This window comes from Strongylocentrotus purpuratus, unplaced genomic scaffold, assembly GCF_000002235.5.
Source record: "Strongylocentrotus purpuratus isolate Spur 01 unplaced genomic scaffold, Spur_5.0 spur5_scaffold_20, whole genome shotgun sequence".
NCBI classification, from domain to species: domain Eukaryota; kingdom Metazoa; phylum Echinodermata; class Echinoidea; order Camarodonta; family Strongylocentrotidae; genus Strongylocentrotus; species Strongylocentrotus purpuratus.
Genome location: NW_022145606.1, coordinates 50,745,407 through 50,768,602, shown reverse-complemented (window position 1 = coordinate 50,768,602; position 23,196 = coordinate 50,745,407). Strand labels below are relative to the sequence as shown.

Genomic DNA, 23,196 nt, shown 5'->3' with positions numbered 1-23,196 from the left:
GTTACTATAATTATAAGTAGTAGTATTATTACTAGTAGCACTAATATTATTGTTATTATTATTATCATCATATTTTCTTTTATTATTACTATTTTTTCATCATCATTTATTTCATCATCATGTATTTCGTCATCATTTATTTCATAGTCATTAAAAGAATCAATTTAATTCTCTCTCTCTTTCTCTGCAGGCCATGTCTTCTTTGCTGATATGACAGACCTTTCATCGAACACAGATGTTGCGATAGTAGACAGCGGTCCCCTCCCAGCTACCACAGGAGATGGGCAGTGTTTTCAAATGTGGTACTACATGACCAACTCTAAATACTGCCAGCTCAAAGTAAGCTCAGAGATTTTAACACTTGGGAGTGTTTCACAAAGACTAAGATTGTCTTAAAGTTAGACCTAACTACTGCAGGCCGTTCAAGCAACTGTTTGCTCTTACCATTACGATCTTTAGAAGAAAAAACATTAGAAAATATTTTTTCTTCAATAATGAGTTATCAAAAAATGTAAATTCTGTAGATTTATGACCACGACTTGTACGTCCCTTGAGAGACAAATGCCAGTAAATGGTGAGAGCAAAACGTGGCATGAATGACCTGCCATAGTTAAGTCCAACTTAAAGTCGATCTTAGTCTTTGTAAAACACTCCCCTGGTCCCATATTCATAACCCCTCACTAAGCTACTTGTCAACTAATTACATAGGCTAGCTATAATAAGTATTTAGTTTTCAACAAGACTTAGTATTGAAGGTTTTATAAATGTGTTTTAATATGTATTGTATTTTCCTGTTGTATGCTTTGCTTGTATACATTATATGGTTCAATAGATTAAATTCAGTTCAATTCGATTCTTGCTAACCATCTCTCCTCCCGGTGCCTCGTTTCTTAACAGGCATACAAGGTACAGCTGGTGACTGGGCAGGCTGAGTTACTCTGGGAGATGGATGGAATCACACATGAAGATGAGTGGCATGTCGTGGAGATCAACCTCAATAATACTGATGGCATTTACAAGGTAATGAGTTCTATGATACACCTTCTTCTTTTACTTCATCTTCTTCCTCTTCTTCTTTTCTCTTCTGCTTCTTCTTCTTCCTTTCTGTTCTTCCTCTTCTCCTTTTCTTCTTCCACTTCTTCCTTTTCTTCTTTTTTCTTCTTCCTTTTCTTCTTTTTTCTTCTTCCTTTTCTTCTTATTCTGCTTCTTCTTCTTCTCTTCTTTTTCTCCTTTTTTCTTCTCTTCTTCTTCTTCTCTCTTTTTCCCCTTTTTTCCTTCTTTTTTCTTCTTCCTCTTTTCTCTTCTCCTTGCTCTTTTCTCTTCTCATAATTTTTTTTTCTTTGCTATGAATGGCATGTAAATGGAGCTGAACCTTAATGATACCGACAGTCTTTACAAGGTAATGAAGTCTAGGACTAAAGGTTAGGTACATGTAGTTCAAAGCTCAGCTACAATTTTGAAAGCAAAATGAAAAACTAGATGAACAGTGTTCTAAACAGCTGTATAGTCGCATATTATTCTCCTTGCAACAAAAGATACATGTCTGAGATCATTTCACATTACATCTTTGACTTTCTTTAAATGTTATTAAAATCATCTTTAAGGAATGCTAAATCGCTTCGCTTTGGAAAGATAGCTACATCCAGATCGCCTCGGAAGTGATAGTTTGTCCCATCACCTTCACCAATGGTAATTATTTGCTTACTAGCCTGAATATGGTTTTATGAATATGTGCTCTAACTTGTTAACCCCCGTTGACTTCTGGGTTCTGTCTTTCCCATAGGAGCCACCCAGTTCCTGCTGGCTATGGGGTAACATTGGATTTGTTTTGTTTCCCTCTTTAGATCCGGTTCCAAGCCTCTACCATAGATTACACTGAGAATGCTGCCATATCTTTGGACGACGTCTTCATCAGCGCCAATCCTTGCTCTCCGTTTGGCTCGTGTGACTTTGAGACCAGTCTCTGCACGTGGAAGAACGAAGAGAAGGATGACGACTTTGACTGGCAGCGCATCCAGGGAAGGACAGTCTCTAGTGGTACGGGGCCAACAGCGGATCATACTTTCGGAACACCTTATGGTAAGTCACTTCATCAGATTATTTTTGATGCATGACTATATCTATGTTTGATTGGTTTTGTTTTCATTTTTGTTGACTCAAAATTGTTTAATTGAGTTTATCTTTTATATGAATACAGTACATGTATATGTATACCCATATACCATGTATACACCAAGAAATTCCATTTTCAACTGGACAATAATGAATCTGTCTTAATTCTCCCAGGTACCTATATCTACATCGAGGCATGTCAGAGGTCATTTCACCATGGCATCTCACACTGACAACTTAAGCTCTCTTAATTCTCCCAGGTACCTATATCTTCATTGAGGCATGTCAGAGGTCATTTCACCATGGCACCTCACACTGACAACTTAATCTCTCTTAATTCTCCCAGGTACCTATATCTTCATTGAGGCATGTCAGAGGTCATTTCACCATGGCACCTCACACTGACAACTTAATCTGTCTTAATTCTCCCAGGTACCTATATCTACATTGAGGCATGTCAGAGGTCATTTAACCATGGCACCTCACACTGACAACTTAATCTGTCTTAATTCTCCCAGGTACCTATATCTACATCGAGGCATGTCAGAGGTCATTTCACCATGGCACCTCACACTGACAACTTAATCTCTCTTAATTCTCCCAGGTACCTGTATCTACATTGAGGAATGTCAGAGGTCATTTCACCATGGCATCTCACACTGACAACTTAATCTGTCTTAATTCTCCCAGGTACCTATATCTTCATTGAGGCATGTCAGAGGTCATTTCACCATGGCATCTCACACTGACAACTTAATCTCTCTTAATTCTCCCAGGTACCTATATCTTCATTGAGGCATGTCAGAGGCCATTTCACCATGGCATCTCACACTGACAACTTAATCTGTCTTAATTCTCCCAGGTACCTATATCTACATTGAGGCATGTCAGAGGTCATTTAACCATGGCACCTCACACTGACAACTTAATCTGTCTTAATTCTCCCAGGTACCTATATCTACATTGAGGAATGTCAGAGGTCATTTCACCATGGCATCTCACACTGACAACTTAATCTGTCTTAATTCTCCCAGGTACCTATATCTACATCGAGGCATGTCAGAGGCCATTTCACCATGGCACCTCACACTGACAACTTAATCTGTCTTAATTCTCCCAGGTACCTATATCTACATTGAGGCATGTCAGAGGTCACTTCACCATGGCACCTCACACTGACAACTTAATCTCTCTTAATTCTCCCAGGTACCTATATCTACATTGAGGTATGTCAGAGGTCATTTCACCATGGCACCTCACACTGACAACTTAATCTCTCTTAATTCTCCCAGGTACCTATATCTTCATTGAGGCATGTCAGAGGTCATTTCACCATGGCACCTCACACTGACATTTTAATCCGTCTTAATTCTCCCAGGTACCTATATCTACATCGAGGCATGTCAGAGGTCATTTCACCATGGCACCTCACACTGACAACTTAATCTGTCTTAATTCTCCCAGGTACCTATATCTTCATCGAGGCATGTCAGAGGTCATTTCACCATGGCACCTCACACTGACAACTTAATCTGTCTTAATTCTCCCAGGTACCTATATCTACATCGAGGCATGTCAGAGGTCATTTCACCATGGCACCTCACACTGACAACTTAATCTGTCTTAATTCTCCCAGGTACCTATATCTTCATCGAGGCATGTCAGAGGTCATTTCACCATGGCACCTCGCACTGACAACTTAATCTGTCTTAATTCTCCCAGGTACCTATATCTACATTGAGGCATGTCAGAGGTCATTTCACCATGGCACCTCACACTGAAAACTTAATCTGTCTTAATTCTCCCAGGTACCTATATCTTCATTGAGGCGTCTGGGAAGTCTCAGAATGACATGGCCTACTTGAAGTCTGGTGATTTCCTGGCATTGCAGAAGCGATGCTTGGAGTTTTATTATCACATGTATGGAGCTGGTGTGGGTAACCTCTACGTCCAGAGGCAGGCAGATACAGAAACAAAGTTCACCAATATCATTACACTCAAAGGCGACAAAGGCGATCAGTGGCGACAACAATTGGTGAGATAATTATATAATATTGACTGGCCTTGGGGGAGATACCAACAAATATTGCCCTTACTGAAATCATATTGACCGAGTTGTAGACGTGGTCAATCCAATCTAATCTAATCCAATACAGGTATTTATAAAGCGTGAATATCTAGTTGCCTAATCAAAGGCGCTGATGAGACTGAAAAACGTCATTGTATCTCCTGATAGATAAGCCAGTCAATATCATTAGCATTACCTATTCATTGGTGAATCAGGAAAGGGCACCAATTTCATATAGCAAGATGTTAGTGTACATTTGCCACACCCGACCCGGATGGTTTAGGAATTAGTTCCTTTAAATTCTAGAGCCCCCACTAATTCAAAGATTACACACTAAATGGAAACTTGGTGTATGTGCATGAATAAGCCTAAAAGCTAAAGTTGAGTTCTGGTCATGCGATTGCATTGTGAAAGAAATTGTGTGGAATAATTTAGAAAAATTGATCATGTAGCATATAAGTTTTGGTGTCTTTTGGCCTAGTCTTAGTAAGCACTACACACAGAAAGATGAGGCACACATTTTTAAGCTGTTACACGTCATATTTGGAATATAAAGGCATTTGAAAAGCCATGCTTTTCAGGGAACATTTGTTATTTCATGTTCTTCCACACTTGAATAATAACAAAGCAAACGCTCACAAATTATTGTTCACCTCTCCCCAGAACTCAACCTTCCCTTTAAAGTGGGACTGCACTACTTGTAGCTAATTTGCCCTTTATACAGCCAACAATTCCTAAGCAGTACCCGCTGGTCCCCCATGATCCCTTTTTTCTTAGGTTAATTGAGAACTGAGTTGATGAGAGAACCACCTGACAGTGACCATGCAGGGAGGTCTAATCCCTCCTGGCCAAACTAGTGCAGATAGGCTTCAAGTCTTACATGTATTTGGTTTCAAACTCCAGATTAATATAATCATACCTTAGATAATAACACCATTGTATATCCTTTAAATCCCAGGTACCATTGGATGTAATAGACGGTGCCTATTCCTACGAGTTGCAGTTAATTGCTTCTGTTGGCACATCCTTCTCCAGTGATATATCCCTGGATGATATCGCTTTCTATGAAGGAGAATGCCCAGGTAGTTATCTTTTACTATTGAGTACTATTGTTGTGCCATTATTTATTATTATATCTGCATCAACAATTTATTGGTGTTTGGTTGGTTGAGAGCTTGTCATGTGACCAGAAATATTTCAAGTATTTTAAGGTTGCGCTGAAAAAGTACTATTTGGGATTTTTTTTTTTCTTCAAATCTTAATTTAATAATTTTGTTTTGTTTTGTATTCTTTTGTGATAAAAATTGTAATATTTTTAATTTTTAATTTTTTATCGTGCCTATATCAAGTCAATATTTATATTTGCTATTCCCTCCACATTACACTCAATTGTCATGTAATTTATAATTGTTCTTATTGCATTAAAAAAATTATAATGCAATATTAGGATTTGTTTTAAACATTGTTTAACGCATTTTACTGTTTTTATGAATTTTGTAGAAATAAATGAATTGAACTGAATTTAATTTAATTGAATATGAATTAATACCACTGGGCATTTTATCTTTTATCCTTCAGCTCCTCCATCAACCTGTGAGTTCTACTGTGATGATGATGATAAGACCTGTTTACCTAACAGTCAGTTCTGTGATTTCACACCGCACTGTCCTAACCAGATGGATGAGCTTAACTGTGGTAGGTGCAACACAATATTTTCATAATCATAATAATCTTTTAAAGTCCACTCTAATTTTTTTTAAAGTTAAACCGAAAATGGAAATTCTTTTTGCCGAATTGATCGTGAGCCTGGCAGCCACTGAGCAGCGCCAGATCGACGTTGCTCTATCCCTTATTGTTGAACGCCAAACAAGGTAGCAGCAACTCCCGTCTTTTAACGTCTTTTGGTATGACGCGGCCGGGGTTCGAACCCACGACCTCCTGGTTGTGAGGCGGACGCTCTACTAACTGCATGCATATAAATTTAAATTGATGGTAACTTCCATGGAAACCTTGATTTGTTTGTCAATTCACACCGCACTGTTCAAACCAGATTCCGTAATGTGATCAGGACCCCGTTGCATAAAACTTTGCATCGATGGTAACTTTGCCATTTATGGTATCTTTCGTGGGGACCGTGATTTGTTGAGTAAAATGTTACCATGGTTAATGTTGATCGCAAAGTTACTATCAATTCTAAGTTTTATGCAAAGGGGCCCATATTTTGGTAATTATCAAAGTCATGTACCATCATGAAAAAACCCTCTACCTGTATTATGATAGTATTACCATCTATTGACTATCACATGAATATTTTAAATGATCAGAGGCAGAGCACTTGTCGCTAATTACTGAAGTCAGTTCAATATAATATGTATATTATCGTCTACATGTATTATTATAGTATTGATATGTAAATGACTCTAGAAATGCCATTTGACTTTGAGCAGGGCACACGTCGCTACATACCAAAGTCAGTACTATATATAACCATCTACCAGTACCAGTATAAAAGGGCGTTGTGGCGTACGCCTGTAATCCAGCTAACAATGAAAGTTACAAACTGATTCTGCCGAATACGCAGTTTCGAAACTGAGTCAATACTTTGGAGGGTGACGTTAAAGTGCGGGTTCATAGAAAATCACAAATACGGCAAATAGCGTATTACTAGAAACTGGTAAGCTATTAGATGACTATTATGCAAGTTTTAGGTCAACTACATATCGGGTGGTTTATAAAAATACAAATAAAACAACCTCCATAGCATCTGGGATATGCGAGAGATTCGCCGGAAAAAAAAAGTTTTCATGCCGTCACAATATGAACCAACCCTGCCCAAGCAGACAACATCCCATAAAGAATAAACATAATTGCAATGCTTATATTTCTCAAATTATAATGAGTTTAGTGTATATAAATGTGGTGGAATTTTACACCATTCAAAAAGGGATATGACCCCCATTCTGATAACTAAATTCTTTTGTTTGTAAATACACAGGATATGGGTTAATGAACGATCAAAGAAACCACACTTTCAAATTAAAAAACCTCCGGAATGATAGCTGGACGTCATTATTGTTCCCTCTTGAAACGCCGAACCTGCCACGGTGTATGCAGCTGAAAATACAATGACGTCTTATTTTGTTTACAAGCGACGGATTCCCTTTTTTTTTTAATCCTTGCATTTTTTCATCAAAATAATACCATGCACGGGGTTAAGAGTGAGGCAATAGATTAAACATTTTGCCTGAAGGTATTGAAGTAAGAGAACTAACTGAAGAAAAGATAACAAAACAGACACTGAAATTGTGTGAGATGTCATGGGACATCGTCTGCTTGTGCACATCATGTTCAACATGTGACGTCATATCTCAGCAGCGACCGGGAGCTTTTCAGGTGCTATGTCGGGGCTGTATCTAAGCATTTTGTAATTGTTAATAATCATTACTTCGAATGTTTCCAAGCACTGGCTTTTGATAACCTTGGCCAATCAAAGTGTCACCTTTGCAATGATGACATTAAAGTTAGTTTTTTAAATCAATGAACCTTCTCTTTAAAGGTCGTTTCCCATACGTAAATAATCATATCTGATTGATACACGTCTGTAAAAACCCAATTACACACACACATCTACCAGTACCAGTATACTATCTAATTGATTATATCCATAGGAACAACATGTGACTTTGAGGATGACACCTGCTGGTGGTGGAACTCTGGACACAATGTGTATAAGTTCATACGACACCAAGGAGATACGCCAGACTCAAACACCGGTCCTTCCTTCGATCACACCACACTTACTGCATTTGGTAATTTCTAAAATGTTTTTAACCCTTTCTATGCCACAAATTGTGTAGAGTATTGTTATTTAGACTGAAATATTGACTTGAAATTCTTTAATTAATTTGAACACAAAATGGATATGTAGGATCACACCCACAAGTGGCATCACAGTTTAGTCTTAACTTTTTCAGGGCCCTCATGTTCCATAACAAATAAATGTATGGGGCATTGGAAGAGCTACTTTGACCATACCTTTCGACATTGATATCTTCCAAACGGACAAAAAGAGAATGAAAAAGCTCAGAAATTGTTTTTCCTTTTTACCAGAACTTGACCTTCTATATTTCATCAAGTAAGTAACTTACTTCATTTCAAATACATGTATGTGGGCATTGGAAGGACTACCTTGACCAGACCTTTCTACAATAATATTCTTCCAAACCGACAAAAAGAGAACGAGAAAGCTGAGAATTAGTTTCTCCCTTTTACCAGAACTCAACCTTCTACGCTAGTGCACCGTAATGGCCGCCTTGCTAAAGCCAGGGTAATGATCGGGCTGGCCAGGTGCGCTATGAAAGAAGCCACCATTCATATTATTATTATTCTATATTTGATTATGTACGTAACTCACTTGTAACCACTCAGTTTTGTCATATCCACTACCTATTACCTAGGCTGGTACATGTATGTTGGTATCACCCCGGACTCTGGGACGCGCTGGGCCGTGCTGTCCTCCAGGATGCATCGCAACGCGGCTGCTTCATGCGAGGTGCGTTTCTGGTACCACATGTACGGTGAGGACATCGGGTCTCTACAGCTCTACATCCAGGAGGAGAAGATCTTGATGATGCCCTGGTATCAGACCGGGAGCCAGGGGGATACCTGGCATGAAGGCATCGCTGCGCTTGGCAGGATACCTGGAGGATTCAATGTAAGACCTTGCATAACTCTATACATGCTTCCTAATCTTAACCCTAACCCATTCAATTACACATGATTGGTAAGGAGAAAAGGTCTTTGGTTCTCTTCAGCTCTACATCCAAGAGGAGAAGTTCCTGGCAGGATCTCTGGAGGATTCAATGTAAGATCTTCCAGAAGGAACTTGAATAACTCTATAACCTTAACCCTAACCCGTTCATTTACACGCAAACAATTGTAGTTTTTTTTAAAACTTGTAAATGATTGGTATAAACGAGAAGAGGACTTTGGTTCTCTTCAGCTCTACATCCAGAAGGGGAAGTTCTTGATGATGCCTTGATAAAAGCTTGGGAGTCGGGGAAATACCGGGTATCCTCCCCAACAGATCATCTTCTTCAAGAACAACAAATGGGTTCTGGGAAGAATGCTCCAGCAGCAATTGTTACCTGTAATGTACCGAGTCACTATTAGATGTATCTAAAATTTGTTTAGAATATCTTCTTTCCCTCCTTTCTCTCCAGGTGAAGTTCCAGTCAGTGCGAACCTACACCGTGTTTGGTGATGTAGCAATAGACGATATCAGTATGATGCAGTGTGCACTACCAGGTAAAGCATCCCACTAATATTGCCACTCCATACCCAGGGGATTATGTATCCATCTTGTCAAAATGTGGTTGAATGATACACACGCTAGGCCACTTAATTAATGTGCAGAATACCTCAATAAACATTACAAGGTAAAGGGACCTCACTTTTACTGCCACTCCATACCGGGAGAATATGTATCCAGGATTTATTATTACGGTATGTTTAACTTAGCTTGACTGCAGAATACCCAATACACGCTACCAGGTGATGCAACTCATTCACAAGATTATGTTAAAATGTAGTAGTAATGGTTTATTGAAATAAAAAACAGTCGTGACTCGAAATCCGAATTACAGGTTTTGAACAGTAGTAAAAATAGCTATACCAGGAATACATGTTATACTGATAATAGTAAAATAAATATAACAAATGATAATACATACAATGATATGATTAGCAATATTTATGATAGCTACATTTCATATTTGTATGTTATTTTTTTATATTATGCAATACAGAATATTTTTTCTACATTGCTTGTTTATACCGATTGCATGTCAGAAACTGATTTTGTAAAGTACATAGAAAATTCAGTAATATTTATTCTGTTATAAAACTTGAATATTATTATTAATATCATATCAACCCTAATGTTTGTTACCCTATATTTCATCTTTCCTCATTCATTGATGCAGTACCTCAAGCCAAGGATTGTAAGATTGATGAGTTTCGATGTGCTAATAATGCCTGCATCCCACTAACAAGACTCTGTGACTTCACTGATGACTGCGGAGACTCGTCTGATGAAGCTGTCGATATCTGCAGTAAGATTGTTTTTTTTAAAGATATGCTTTAGTTCTGGTAATGATAAAAAATAAATTCTCACAGAATCCAACAAAACTTACACTGATTGTTCAAGATTACAAATAAATAAATTTGCCAAACGATTTTGGTAGAAAATGTATTGGGGCTGAGAATTGAGCTGATAAAGATCAAGGAAATCAAGGTAAGTAGACCCTACTCTATGTGCTCAACACAGGTGACCATGCGAAAATGAAAGATTTGGTTTTTATTGAAGATGATTTCCAGCAAGCCTTTGTGATGTTGTTTTTATTTTACAAACAATCAATCTACTGCAGGATTAACACCCCAGAAATAATTAAAGCCATGTTCTCTAGACATACGATACCCATCCCAGAGCTCAAGATTAGCTTTAAGTTTCAGAAACACTTACAGCATTTCTAGATAAGCTTGCTGATAAGCTAATTAAGCAACATATATGTAACTATCTTCATTAGATGTGAACACATTGAATTTTCGTATAATCCTGAACATTTTCATATAAAGTGTGAATTAAGTTGTAATATAAACTATGTAACAATTCGAATACACCTGTTTACTCATTTCAAGCATACACCATGAACAAAAGTTTTCTTGACAAATAATTGCTTGATTACTATCTTTATTAGATGTGAAAACATTGCATTTTTGTATAAACTTGAACATTTTCATATAAATTGGAATGAAATTGTCATATAAGCTGCGTTAATTTTTTGTTGTTGTACAACTGTTTACTAATGGTATGCTAACTTCATGAAAAATGTTGTCTTGACAAATAATAGCTTGATAACTATCTACATAAGATGTGAACACATTTCATTCCTGTATAAACTTGATAATTTCCATGTAAAGTGTGGATGAAATTTTAATCCAAGCTGTGTAAAAAACCATATAGAATTGTTCACTTATTCTATGCTAACTTCATGAAGAAAAAAAGAAATTGTTGAAAAAAAATAGCTCGATAACTATCTACATGAGATATGAACACATTGCATTTTCGTATAAACTTGGAACATTTCCATATAAATTGTGAATGAAATTGCTATCCAAGCTTTCTTACTAATTGAGTAGAATCTTCACTATTTTTATGCTAACTTCCTGAAGAAAAAAAAATTGTTGAAAAAAAATAGCTCGATAACTATCTACATGAGATATGAACACATTGCATTTTCGTATAAACTTGAACATTTCCATATAAATTGTGAATGAAATTGCTATCCAAGCTTTCTTACTAATTGAGTAGAATCTTCACTGTTTTTATGTTTACTGCATGAAAAAAATTTCCTTGACAAATAATAGCTTGATAACTATCTAAATAAGATGTTGACACATTGCATTTTCGTATAAACTTGAACATTTCCATGTAACGTGTGAATGAATTGTAATCTAAGCCGTGTAAAAAAAACCAAGTAGAACCGTTCACTAATTCTATAGGACCCTTCCAAAATTTCCCAAATAAAATTAGTGGCATTGTTCATTCACCTTTCATCTGCCTTGCAAGATTAGTGCATGCCCCTTGATTCTAGTACCTGCTCACCGATAGTTTGTACCTTTTTAAATATTTCAGCCTTTCTGTTTTTTTCTTCAACTCTTCAGGTACCTATGACATGTGTGACTTTGAGGATGATACCTGTGATTGGGTTCAGGATACCGAAGACGAAATGGAGTTCACCAGGATGAGCGGACCATCGGAACCTGGTTTCCGCAGTGGCCCAAGTCGGGATCATACTACACAGTATCTTGGTAATGAGAATAATAATAATATTCTGTTCCTGTATAGCGCATATATCACATTATGATATGACAGCTAAATGCACTTCCAAAAGACTGTAGATAACATTACCACTGCTTTATCAATCCAGCAACCAGAGAATTTGGTGGCTTCCAGGTTCCTACTTACTACACCTGGGTCCAGTGGGGCAAATGTAGATTAGTGTCTTACCAAAGGATGTTATTGTCTCGGCAGGGACTTGAACCCTGTACCTTGTGAAGTACAGTCTGGTGATTTATTTACTAGACCACAACACGCTTGTCTCACCACCAAATTGTGTGTCTCAAGCATAGGCCTATATATCCACATTTTGCCTACAGTACGTATAAGCCAACACCTAATTCCCACTTAGCACACAGAGAACGTTATACGACAACCAACAGCGCAGTTAACAGAGCAGCGAGTTTTCGGACCATACTGCTACAGCTCACCTGAGATGGCGCTAGAGGTATTTTGCTGTAGTGCATCTAGTGCGAGTGTGACCGTGTTTATATTTGTTATTCTTCCTCTCTTTAAAGGGTACTATATGGTACTGCTTGCAAGCACTGATGGCTACGAGGACGGTGACACAGCTAGGCTAATCAGCCCAGTTTACCAATCTATCGGTCCTGATTGTAGCGTGAGTATCATAGGGGAGAATCAGTCATATTAATAATGATAATGAATAATACAATCTATCTGCACTCGAGGATAAGTGCACTTATCACTTGAACACATATTTATATATATAGGCCTATAGTAGTAGTAGTAGTAGTGTAAATATTATAGTAGCAGTAGTAGTAATAGTAGTAGTGGTAGTAGTAGTATATATAGGAGTAGTAGTAGAAGTAGTAGTAGTAGTAGTAGTAGTAGTAGTAGTAGTAGTGGTAGTAGTAGTAGTAGTAGTAGTAGTAGTAGTAGTGGTAGTAGTAGTAGTAGTAGTAGTAGTAGTAGTAGTAGTAGTGGTAGTAGTAGTATATATAGGAGTAGTAGTAGTAGTAGTAGTGGTAGTATATAGTAGTAATAGTAGTATAAATAGTAGTAGATCTCTAGTAGGTCAAGTAGTAGTAGACTTTATTTCAGGCTCAAGTTCTATTTTCTCTCTCTCTATCTCTTCTAGGTGCGCATTTGGTACCATATGTATGGAAGTGACATTGGTACCTTGAACATCTACCAGAGGACAAACATAGGAGGCTACATGAATCTCCTCTTCACCAAGAACTGGTTTTCAAATGATTACTGGGAGCTAGCCAATCTTGTTCTCCCAGATGCAGGATCACCTAACTACCAGATTGTTATAGAGGTGGTGAGGGCTGACGGTCCGTACGGTGATATTGGGATCGATGACACGTCTTTTACACCAGACTGTCTGCAGCAGAATGGTTGGTTCTATCTGTTCAGTTCAGTTTGTTTTATTATTATCATTTCGCAGCCTCAGCTGAATTACATGACAATTTACAATCAAGTTAAAAAATAACATGACATTTCATTTCTAAACAACATATTTCATACAATACAAAGGTATATACAAAATAGATACTTTACATATAGTATAATTAATATTAGTTAATCTGAGAAACATGAATACTTACAGTTTTCTTCATGTATATTCATTAAGACCATCATGTCAATAATAGAAATGTCCACATATTATGTTTCGCCTTCTCTTTAAGTCCCTTTACAGAAACTTATCAGAGTGACGTCAAAACAAAATTATAATATACGGTATATATATATATATTCTGGGTAATAATAAATCTTTAAAGTGCTTAGGCTCATCACTTTTTCCATGTATTAGGCAATATATAAAGGCAGAATATTATTATTATTGTTAATATTCAATATTGCAAACTGAAAAATAAAAACAAAATACAATGAAGCATCATATAAATGGAAAATTTCATTCATTTTGGGGCCAAAACATTCGTTTTCAACTCTGCACCAGGTGGCCTTCCATCCGGTACAACGACACCAGCATCTACTACCCTCGGTGTATGTGGAAAGGATAGATGGCAGTGTGCTGATCAGTCCTGTATCGACAGCGATCAGTACTGTGATTATCAGGAGGACTGCCCTGATAAATCAGATGAAGCATTCTGTGGTAAGATATTGTTCCTGATTGTAGATAAAGGATTTATACAACGGTTGTACGACACTTGCTCCTGTGGACATTTCTCTGCCATAGTTTCTTACACTTACCAAATTCGTAACTTCAACTCTGGACCCAATAACTAACCCTAACCCCAAACCTAAACTTGTACCTTATTGTAACCCTAACGCTGTGCTTCTGACAAAATAGAGCCTGGAACAAACATGGAGCAACGATGTGATATGATGTGATATGGTGAAGTACAATATGATATGATGAGATATGATGTGAAACATGATCTTGTAATTATTGTGGGAACAGTGGGATAAAAACAAACAAACAAACAAAAATTATTCACATATTTACATGCAACAAGCACTGGTGAGATTGAACTCAAACAAAAAAGGTGAAAGTGACATTTTTTTAATAGTTTGTAAGCATTTAAATGTATGCATTATTCTTATCCGACGAGTTTGTTCTTCTAGGACATACTCATAAGCTGCTCATGAGGTACCTAAAATTCACAGGCCTTGCTTTCAACCAAGGTCACCTTATCTTCTATTGTAACGCCATATTCTGTTAAACTGTTATATTCATGTCATATTTTTAATATGTCTTATGAAAAAAAGATAAATAAAACTTGAACTTGAACTTGAAACAGGTTTATTCCTATTGTATTTCAGGACCATGCGTGTTTGACTCAGCTGGGCTTTGTGGGTGGTATGATCAGAGCTATGGAGAGTACATATGGCAGCAGGAACAAGGTGGGGCAGGCAAGATACCAGAGACTGATCATACGGGTTCACAAAGTGGTAGGTATCTGGAATGCTCCCAAGGGAGTGGAGATTGTGCACACAGTGTGTGCAGGCAAGCACTGAATCCAGTGACCAGGGTAATAGTATATCTGTAAAGCGCTTAGAGACATTGTATTAAGCTCTATATAAAAGCTGAATATTATTATTATTGTTATCTGCGAAAAAGTAAACAGAAAAGGAAAAAACAAAACTGGGGACAACATGCGGGCTATCATTTGGACATATTTGTATGGTTTGAATGCTAATATGTATATGTTATGAGTTTTAGGTGGAATTCTTAAAAACTTATTAATAGTGGTTTTCCTGAAGACAGGTTAGTACACAGCATGCAATGTTGTGTAATTATCATTTTCAATATTAGGTGATAGATAGCTTGACAATTAAGCTCGCCAGACTGGCTGTTTGATTGGACCTCTACAAGCTTGATTAATTCATGTTAGTCAAATCAGATAAACATAATGATATATTCTTGTTTATTATAGTTTAGATGCCCATACATATGCATGAAAGTATCATGAAGTAAAAGATTAGTTTGACAAACTGACTGAAATGAAAAACTTCTCAAGTTTATATAAGCAAATCGTTTAAGTATGCTGATACATCGCCACTCTGTGATTGTTTTTAAGGATACTACATGAAAGTAATGCCTGGCAATGGACAATTCAGTGAGTTTGCAAGGTTCTACAGTCCTGTTCTACCTCACACTTCGGTCGATTGCCAATTTGACTTGTGGTTCTTCTATCAGGTATGTGTCGTGTGTTTTATGTTAACACTTTCATCATAAAAATGTAAGCAGAAAAGAAAACAAAAGATCAAAATATATTTTGTTATAACCAAGAGAAGCTTGAGTTCTTGACCGGAGAGGTGAAAACCAATTTGTGAGTGTTATCATTGTTATTATGCAAGTGTGGAAGAACATCAGAGAAAAAATATTCCCTGAAACGCATGGCTCTTCATATGCCTTCATATTCGAACTATGACATGTAACAGCTTAAAAATGTGAGCCTTATTTTATGCCACATGTTTGTGTAGTCCCATATACTTCTTTCTGTGTACAGTTAGTTAAAGATAAACTTGAGTTCTGGTAAAAAAAGAAAATGAATTCTCACATGATTAAACAAAACTTACATTGAATGTTCAAGATTACAAATAAATGTCATTTGCCAAACAATTTTTGTAGAAAATGTATACTGGCCGAGAAATGAGCATAGAAAGATCACAGTAAGTAGGCCCGACACCATTTGTGTAATCCCATATACATCTTTCTGTGTACAGTGCTTGTTACTTTACCAAGACTGGGCCAAATTCATTATGATTTTGATGACTCCAGAACCTTGCAGCACTCACCAATACTTACATGCTACGTGATCAACTTTTTCTGATCCATTCCACACCTTTTCTTTCACGATGCAATCGCATGACCAGAACTCAACTTTGTCTTCAATTAAATTGTTGGATGAATATCAAATGTTGAATGGCACAAAAAGGATAATAAAATATTTTGATGATTTTGTTTTTTTTACTAGACATCCAGTTCAACAGTAGAGTTCCAGCTGGAGGTGCAGGTAGGTGATGATCCTAGCTATAAGATATGGAGCCCTTCTACGACCTCTACGTCGTCTTGGATGAACCTACATGTTGGAATGGGACGAAAGGAGACAAGTTATCAGGTAGGACGCAAGCTCATTTTCTTTGTGCACCCTGTAGTATGTGAAATATAAGGCTTAGTTTTTGTACATGGGTTAGGTACAGTAACCACCTGTTCTAGGAGAGAATGGGTTAAAGTAGTCACCCAAAGAATCAAAAGAGTTTTTAATTGATGCAAAATTCATATCATTGCAAAGGGGAAGCCTGACTGATCAAACATAACAACTTCCCTCTTCAAAATATGTTTGGGGCTGCAGTAATCATCTCTCAAAAATGTTTATTTTGAGATCCAGATTTTCTGCCTTCAGTGGTCCTCAGTAGAGCGTCACGATTTGTGACATCACATGCGAGACACAGCTAGCCACAAATCTTTTTACACCTTTCCATGATATCTATATGATTTTTCAGCAAATTATTCGTGTTTTTCAAGAGAAAATCTTTTCATTCATTTATAATTTCTCCATAATTATCAGTTGTCATGAGTTTTCTTCGGGTAACTACTTGAAGGGTGACGGCGGATTAGGCATTGGCCATTAATTATTGTCCTGTGTTTTGTTCCTGCATTCTCCAGCTCATCATGGCTGCATCTGTGGAATCCGACGATGACATTGTAGCGATGGACGACATCTCGTTCACCAACTGCAAAACCAACTCCTACATCCCGTGCGAGATCCTATGCGATAACAAGCTATGCGTGCCGTATACTGCAGAGTGCGACTACTCCAATGACTGCGGGGACGGAACTGATGAAAAGACATGTAGTAAGTGTACACGCTGAAACCTGTATAGAAAGATCATTCAAGGAGGACTCATACAGGGCTTTATAAGCAGGCTCCTTTAGTACATGTTTCAATGAGAGAACATGTCTATGGAAAAAATATTGTGTTTCTGGAGTATTTGGTATTTATTTTTAAAAGTCAACATTGAAGCTAAAGGGTTGAATTGCATGAAGTTTACTAAATCAAATCCCAAAAAACAAAATGTCATACAAGTGTATACATATATCATAGTCCTACAATGATATGAAGGAGAGAAAGAGAGAGAGAGATAGAGAGATAGATAGGGATAGGGAGAGACGAGACAGAAAGGAGAGGAAAATATATAGAGGCACAAGTGTGACAGTCTTTAGGGAGAAGAGATTATAATGTACATGATAGGTGAATGAGGTCTTGACAGATTGGTGGCCTTTGTATATAGGTCGTAGAAATAAATACTTGGACTATATTTAATGTTTATTCTGAAACTTCATGACAATATATATATTCATTTTTGATATATCATAAGACTTGACATAAGCATGCTAGGGCTTACTCTGGCAGTAATTGGGGGGTGGGGGGTATACTCATCTGCATAATTTGTTATGTTGTTACATTCTTACATACACATGAGTTATACTCGTTGTAAATATGTTACTCCTTGCCATTATATACCTACTGTATAGTCTACTGTGTAAAGGGGCCCTGTTCACAAGCTGTGCTTCACTGGGGTCCCAAACCAATCATTCTTGTGTTCCTTGCTGTTATAATCTTGTACCATTGTTTATGTTTGATTTGGTTTGAATAAACTTGAACTTGAACTATAAAGAAACACAACTACTGGTATGTAGATTTTAACTGTGAAATGCCTAATTGTCCATTGTTATTCTGCTCTATTTAGGTGCTTACAGAATGTGTAACTTTGAATCTGGCACCGTTTGTGACTGGAGTCAAGATTCTGATGATGATCTAGATTGGATCTGGCTCACTGGATACCAAGGGTCGCTCGATGGAGCCCCTTATGATGACCACACCTACGGTAACCCAACAGGTGAGTGCTAATGACCACGCCCAGATTAGTTTAATAATAAAGTTCATGTAGATTTATAGGTGGGCATGGCTCACTTGTTTCCAAGGGTCTCTCGATGGAGCCCCCCTTTTGATAACCACAACTATGAATAGGATAGTAACAGGTGAGTGATAATGGAAGTTACCACACCCATATGTGTCTAATAGGTACATGTATGTGTTGAATTGAAGTAAGTTTTAAGTTAGTATAGATTGGCTGATGCACATTATGACAACAAATGCCGCTAATCTCAAAATAGCCAGTGGCCAAGCAATTTCCCAAAGTCTGATGATGAGCTACATTGACATTGTATTTGCTTATCAAGGGTCGGTCGATATAGCTCCATATGATCCCCACACCTACACCTTGCCCACATGGGTCCATTAATTACTCTAAAATATGATATGTTAAGTACACTAGTAAATATGGCTGGAACTTGATGCAGGCATCATTAGAAGAAGAAAATGAGCCTAGATGAACTAGTTTACAGATATATGATTATTTTGCAAATAAATATTTGTTTGTGCCATGCCCATTATTACTGTGTTATATCTTTCTGCGGGTGCGTTTATTGACCAATTTTTTGCCTAGAATCAGGTTTCTCATACATCTTTCAACCAAATTTTTAAGGTGATAAACGCAAAACCTTTTTCAAACGTCTTTAGATATGGGCATATTGTAACGCTGAAAAAGGTGCGTTTTGAATGTGACATACAGCCAGAATCACATTTCTGAGAGATGATAAACGCAAAGCTGTTCTGAACCCCACATACAAATCGGACCTCATTGGTTAATTTCCGGTTCGGAGGCTAGCACGTGCCATGTGCTGTGTCATGTTATTGTACAAGCATGTGTGTGTACTTGACCTCTGAGAAACTGTCTGCTTCCCGGATCAAACGGCGCAAAGCAGCTGCACAGAGACGTAGGCCTTTATTTTGAATCGTGAAGAGACGATAAACGCGACATCCTGCAAATCACGTACTATAGTGGGGTTCGATAGTGGGGTTCGATATGTACATATCTAGTGAAGACAAGATAAACGCACCCTAAGAGGCCCCATGGAAGACCACTATTTATGGGTGAATGGGCTACCCGGACAAAAGATTAGAAGTAATGAATAAATAGATTGGAAGAAATTCTTTGATTCAATTTTTTATTTTTTATTTTTTTTTGGAGTGGGTACAGAACCTTAAAAGGGTAAACAGAATATTATTGTTGTAATTCTAATAATTATCATTGCTTCTATTTCCAAAGTCATTGGCACTTGTTACATGTATCTATATTGACATGCCAATCAAACCAATCTCTTTCTTTAGGCCATTATTTCTATCTGGACTCAGCAGAAGGTGACACAAACAAGAAGGCTTTGCTGGATGGGCTGGTTTATTCTAGAACTCAAAACCCTGGTGACTGTGAGGTCAGTTCATGACTGATTGTTGTAGGCAGCAATGCATGGTGTATAACATTTATTGCATATAAAAAATAAAAAACAAAACAAATAGTCCATGATATGACATTTAAATGTATATGTATTTAAACTTTATTCACTTTCTTCTGTATTTGTAACATATAATTTGTACAGGGCCTCTCAGGAAAACAGTTTTAATACTGAGAGTTACCCTGTTTAACTAAAACGAATAAATAAATGAAAGTGAAATAGATCTAGTAAACAATGGATACAGTCAAATACAAAATTAAGTGTTGCTAAATTTGCAAAATATGAGTAAGTAATCAGCTTTCAGTAGTCAAATCAGTGTGCACTGTGTTAGCTGAATCCTTTTACAAATCATATTTTTCAACATGGCAGAATATTGCAACATGTAGAAAGATGCTAAGTTGCTACAGGAATTTCTTAGTGGAACTCAAGAAATGCCAGGTTAATAATGTATACATGCACATGTAGATACATTTTGGGATACTACCTTGTTTGTGTTGCTTTGCAGATTCGTTTCTGGGCCTTCATGAACGGAGCTAATGTGAATCGTCTGAGTGTCCTGACCCAAATATCCACCCATGATGATCCTGTAAGGACCTGGACACAGACTGAATCTACAGGAGATGTCTGGGTTAAGAATTCGGTCCCACTAGATGCTGGATACAGATTCAAGGTACAATATTAATTGATTGTTTTTATGTTTTACCCCAGCTGCTAAGGAATCAAATCTTATAGAGGTTTCACATTCATGTGGTTTGAGCACGTATGTTCCACAGACAGTGACTGTGAGTGTGGAACATCCGTGCAGTCTATGTCACACCTATTAAGATACCCACTCCTAGATGACCAATGCTGCCTGGAAGACCTAGTGGCAGCAAATGAGAAGGCTCTTCAGTGTGCAAAAGCGTGGCAGAACATTTGAGCACAGATGATGGACACAAAATAAGAAGCATTAGACTTGGTTGTGCGTTCGATTCACGTTCATCACTTGCGTCTTTTGGCAATTAAGGCATATTAGTCTACATTTCCTTCTCCATACCCAGGAGAAAAATGGGTACCTGGTTGGTTGAAGAAATCCTTTGGGTTTGTAATTGCCACTTTCCCTCATGGTGACCATATGGCAGGAATACTCACCAGGGAGTGGAGATGGTGAGCCCTGTGTGTGAATCAATCCGATGACCAGGGTATTGATATTATCTGTAAATCACTTACAGATGATACTACATATTAGGAGCTATACAATAATCAAGATTAATTGTTGTTATTATTACTATTATTTAATGAACTAGTTGTAGGATAAAAGCTTTTCAGATCACTAGACTGAGGAGGGCATATTGATAGCGTTGTCACTTTTAACTGTTGTAGACATGTGTGAGATACAGCATTTTGTTGGCTGTCACTTCTGCCCTAGATCATCTTTAGAGTTGATAAAAACAAAACTTTTGAAAACAACAAAAGGAATAAGTGTAGGACTAACAAGGAACAATGAAAAAATGCATTTGTAGACATTAATATGATATCAAGATAAATCCAATATGCTAAAACCATTTTCATTCTTCCATCTATGTTTAATGTAGGTTTACTTTGAAGGTATTGCTGGAGGTCTGGATGACAACATAGCCCTTGATGACATCACAATGACCCCAGGATGCATCAAAGACTCTGATCAGACATTACCTGTCACCGTGCAACCTACTGGTAAGAGAACATGATTAAAGGAAAAGTCCACCCTGATATTATGTTGGTTTGAATAGAAGCAGACAAATGTGAGGATTGGGTCAGTGAAAGTTTGAGCAAATTCTGATTAAAAAAAAAAACTTAGGAACTTTTGAAATTGTGATCAATCAAACACAAATTGATAGACTCTGTGCATCTGTTGAAGAACATTGATTGATTCATTGGGGTTAAATTTATCTGTTCACCGATGAGCTTTCTACTGAAGACCCTGTTGTACTGTTGAACCAATCAATGTCTGGAATCATGTGGTGATGTTGATAACATTCATGAGATGAAATGTTTAAAAGCGCCCTCTATTGATAGATGGTTTAATACCATCTTTATTATGGGTAAATAAAGACCTAATTCACAGCATTGATGTCTGCAATAGTGTGATGCTCTAGCTGTCCTGATACTTGATCGCTTTCGCAAACACGACGGAAGCAAAGACTACAGGAGAATTACGGGGATACAAATCTGTTGACGTGTTTAGGGAACGAAAGCTATAATGGCTTCATACGGTCCTGAAAATCAAACAGGTCAGAAAAAATTCTGGTTGGCTCATGCCCAGATTGTTCTTTCGCTCGCCTTACCGTCATGTTTGCGAAAGAGCGCTAATAACATGGTGGCAGCGGTGGGATTCAAACCCATGCCATCAAAATGAAAATCCTGGCTCACCTGTAACAGATCCCACCTTAGCATGGTATAGCAACAACAGTACAGAGATTTATGTGACGATATCTGTTATGATTCTCTTTTTGACTTTTTGATTTAAAATATTTTGACTTTTGACCTTTGACCTTTGACCTTATAGATAGCCCGCATTGTGGAGATGGTGAGAGAGCCTGCAAAGATGGTACATGCATCGCCTCAGAGAAGTTCTGTAACTTTATATTTGATTGCGATGATGTTTCTGATGAGATAGACTGCCGTAAGTATTACTTCTTGACATCTTTATCACCTCATGTAATGCCACTGAGGAAATTTATGAAAGAGTTACCAAATTGGTCTTTGCTCTTTGGCCACCACTTCTTCATGATTTCGTTTTTCAATTCCTATGTCAAAAATATTTTGAATGTGCTGAGTAAGATGTAACAGGATGAAAAGAAAGTACACACTGTAAGAAAAGTTGTCTTATATATCGCAGGAAATAAAAATTGGGCATATGGTCACGTAATGATTTTATCCATTTTTCTTTGGATATTTATATTCCGTATTCTACACACTCCATTCCTTGTGCTGCAACGCAAGACATATTGAACAATGATGATATCTGTTTCTCGACTCATGCATGTACTCCTTTTTATTCTGATATCTGCAATTTTAAGAAACTTGTCATTTTATACTCAGTATATATTATACTAGTTCATAATATCGTATGGATGCGTGTCTATATCTTAAAATTAATCCCCTTTCTTCTCCAGCATCCGCCTGTGACTTTGAGGTTGACATGTGTATGTGGAGACAGGGGGTCAACGATGACTTTGATTGGTCAAGGTTCAATAACTCAGAGGTCAAGAGTTATGCTGGTCCCATCTCTGACCACTCTAAAGGCAGTCCTATGGGTAAGCATATGAGGGGCCATTGTCTTAATATCACATTCTGCAGAAT

General features: G+C 37.4%; 1 protein-coding gene across 1 annotated transcript in view; it reads left to right on the top strand.

The window, feature by feature from the left end:
• LOC757047 (MAM and LDL-receptor class A domain-containing protein 2) overlaps window positions 1–23,196 on the top strand; it is a gene marked incomplete at its 3' end in the record, with an annotated part of 60,738 nt that overhangs the window by 31,730 nt on the left and 5,812 nt on the right. The window contains exons 29-52 of the mRNA XM_030994046.1: window positions 191–339; window positions 898–1,020; window positions 1,845–2,079; window positions 3,921–4,147; window positions 5,139–5,262; window positions 5,759–5,875; window positions 7,849–7,989; window positions 8,638–8,894; window positions 9,403–9,487; window positions 10,165–10,293; window positions 11,906–12,052; window positions 12,599–12,699; window positions 13,180–13,441; window positions 14,005–14,160; window positions 14,832–14,960; window positions 15,590–15,708; window positions 16,490–16,633; window positions 17,182–17,371; window positions 18,267–18,416; window positions 19,751–19,851; window positions 20,378–20,542; window positions 21,447–21,567; window positions 22,400–22,516; window positions 23,010–23,150. Coding sequence (XP_030849906.1) covers window positions 191–339; window positions 898–1,020; window positions 1,845–2,079; window positions 3,921–4,147; window positions 5,139–5,262; window positions 5,759–5,875; window positions 7,849–7,989; window positions 8,638–8,894; window positions 9,403–9,487; window positions 10,165–10,293; window positions 11,906–12,052; window positions 12,599–12,699; window positions 13,180–13,441; window positions 14,005–14,160; window positions 14,832–14,960; window positions 15,590–15,708; window positions 16,490–16,633; window positions 17,182–17,371; window positions 18,267–18,416; window positions 19,751–19,851; window positions 20,378–20,542; window positions 21,447–21,567; window positions 22,400–22,516; window positions 23,010–23,150 — 3,630 coding nt within the window. The remainder of the gene's footprint in view (window positions 1–190; window positions 340–897; window positions 1,021–1,844; window positions 2,080–3,920; window positions 4,148–5,138; window positions 5,263–5,758; window positions 5,876–7,848; window positions 7,990–8,637; window positions 8,895–9,402; window positions 9,488–10,164; window positions 10,294–11,905; window positions 12,053–12,598; window positions 12,700–13,179; window positions 13,442–14,004; window positions 14,161–14,831; window positions 14,961–15,589; window positions 15,709–16,489; window positions 16,634–17,181; window positions 17,372–18,266; window positions 18,417–19,750; window positions 19,852–20,377; window positions 20,543–21,446; window positions 21,568–22,399; window positions 22,517–23,009; window positions 23,151–23,196) is intronic.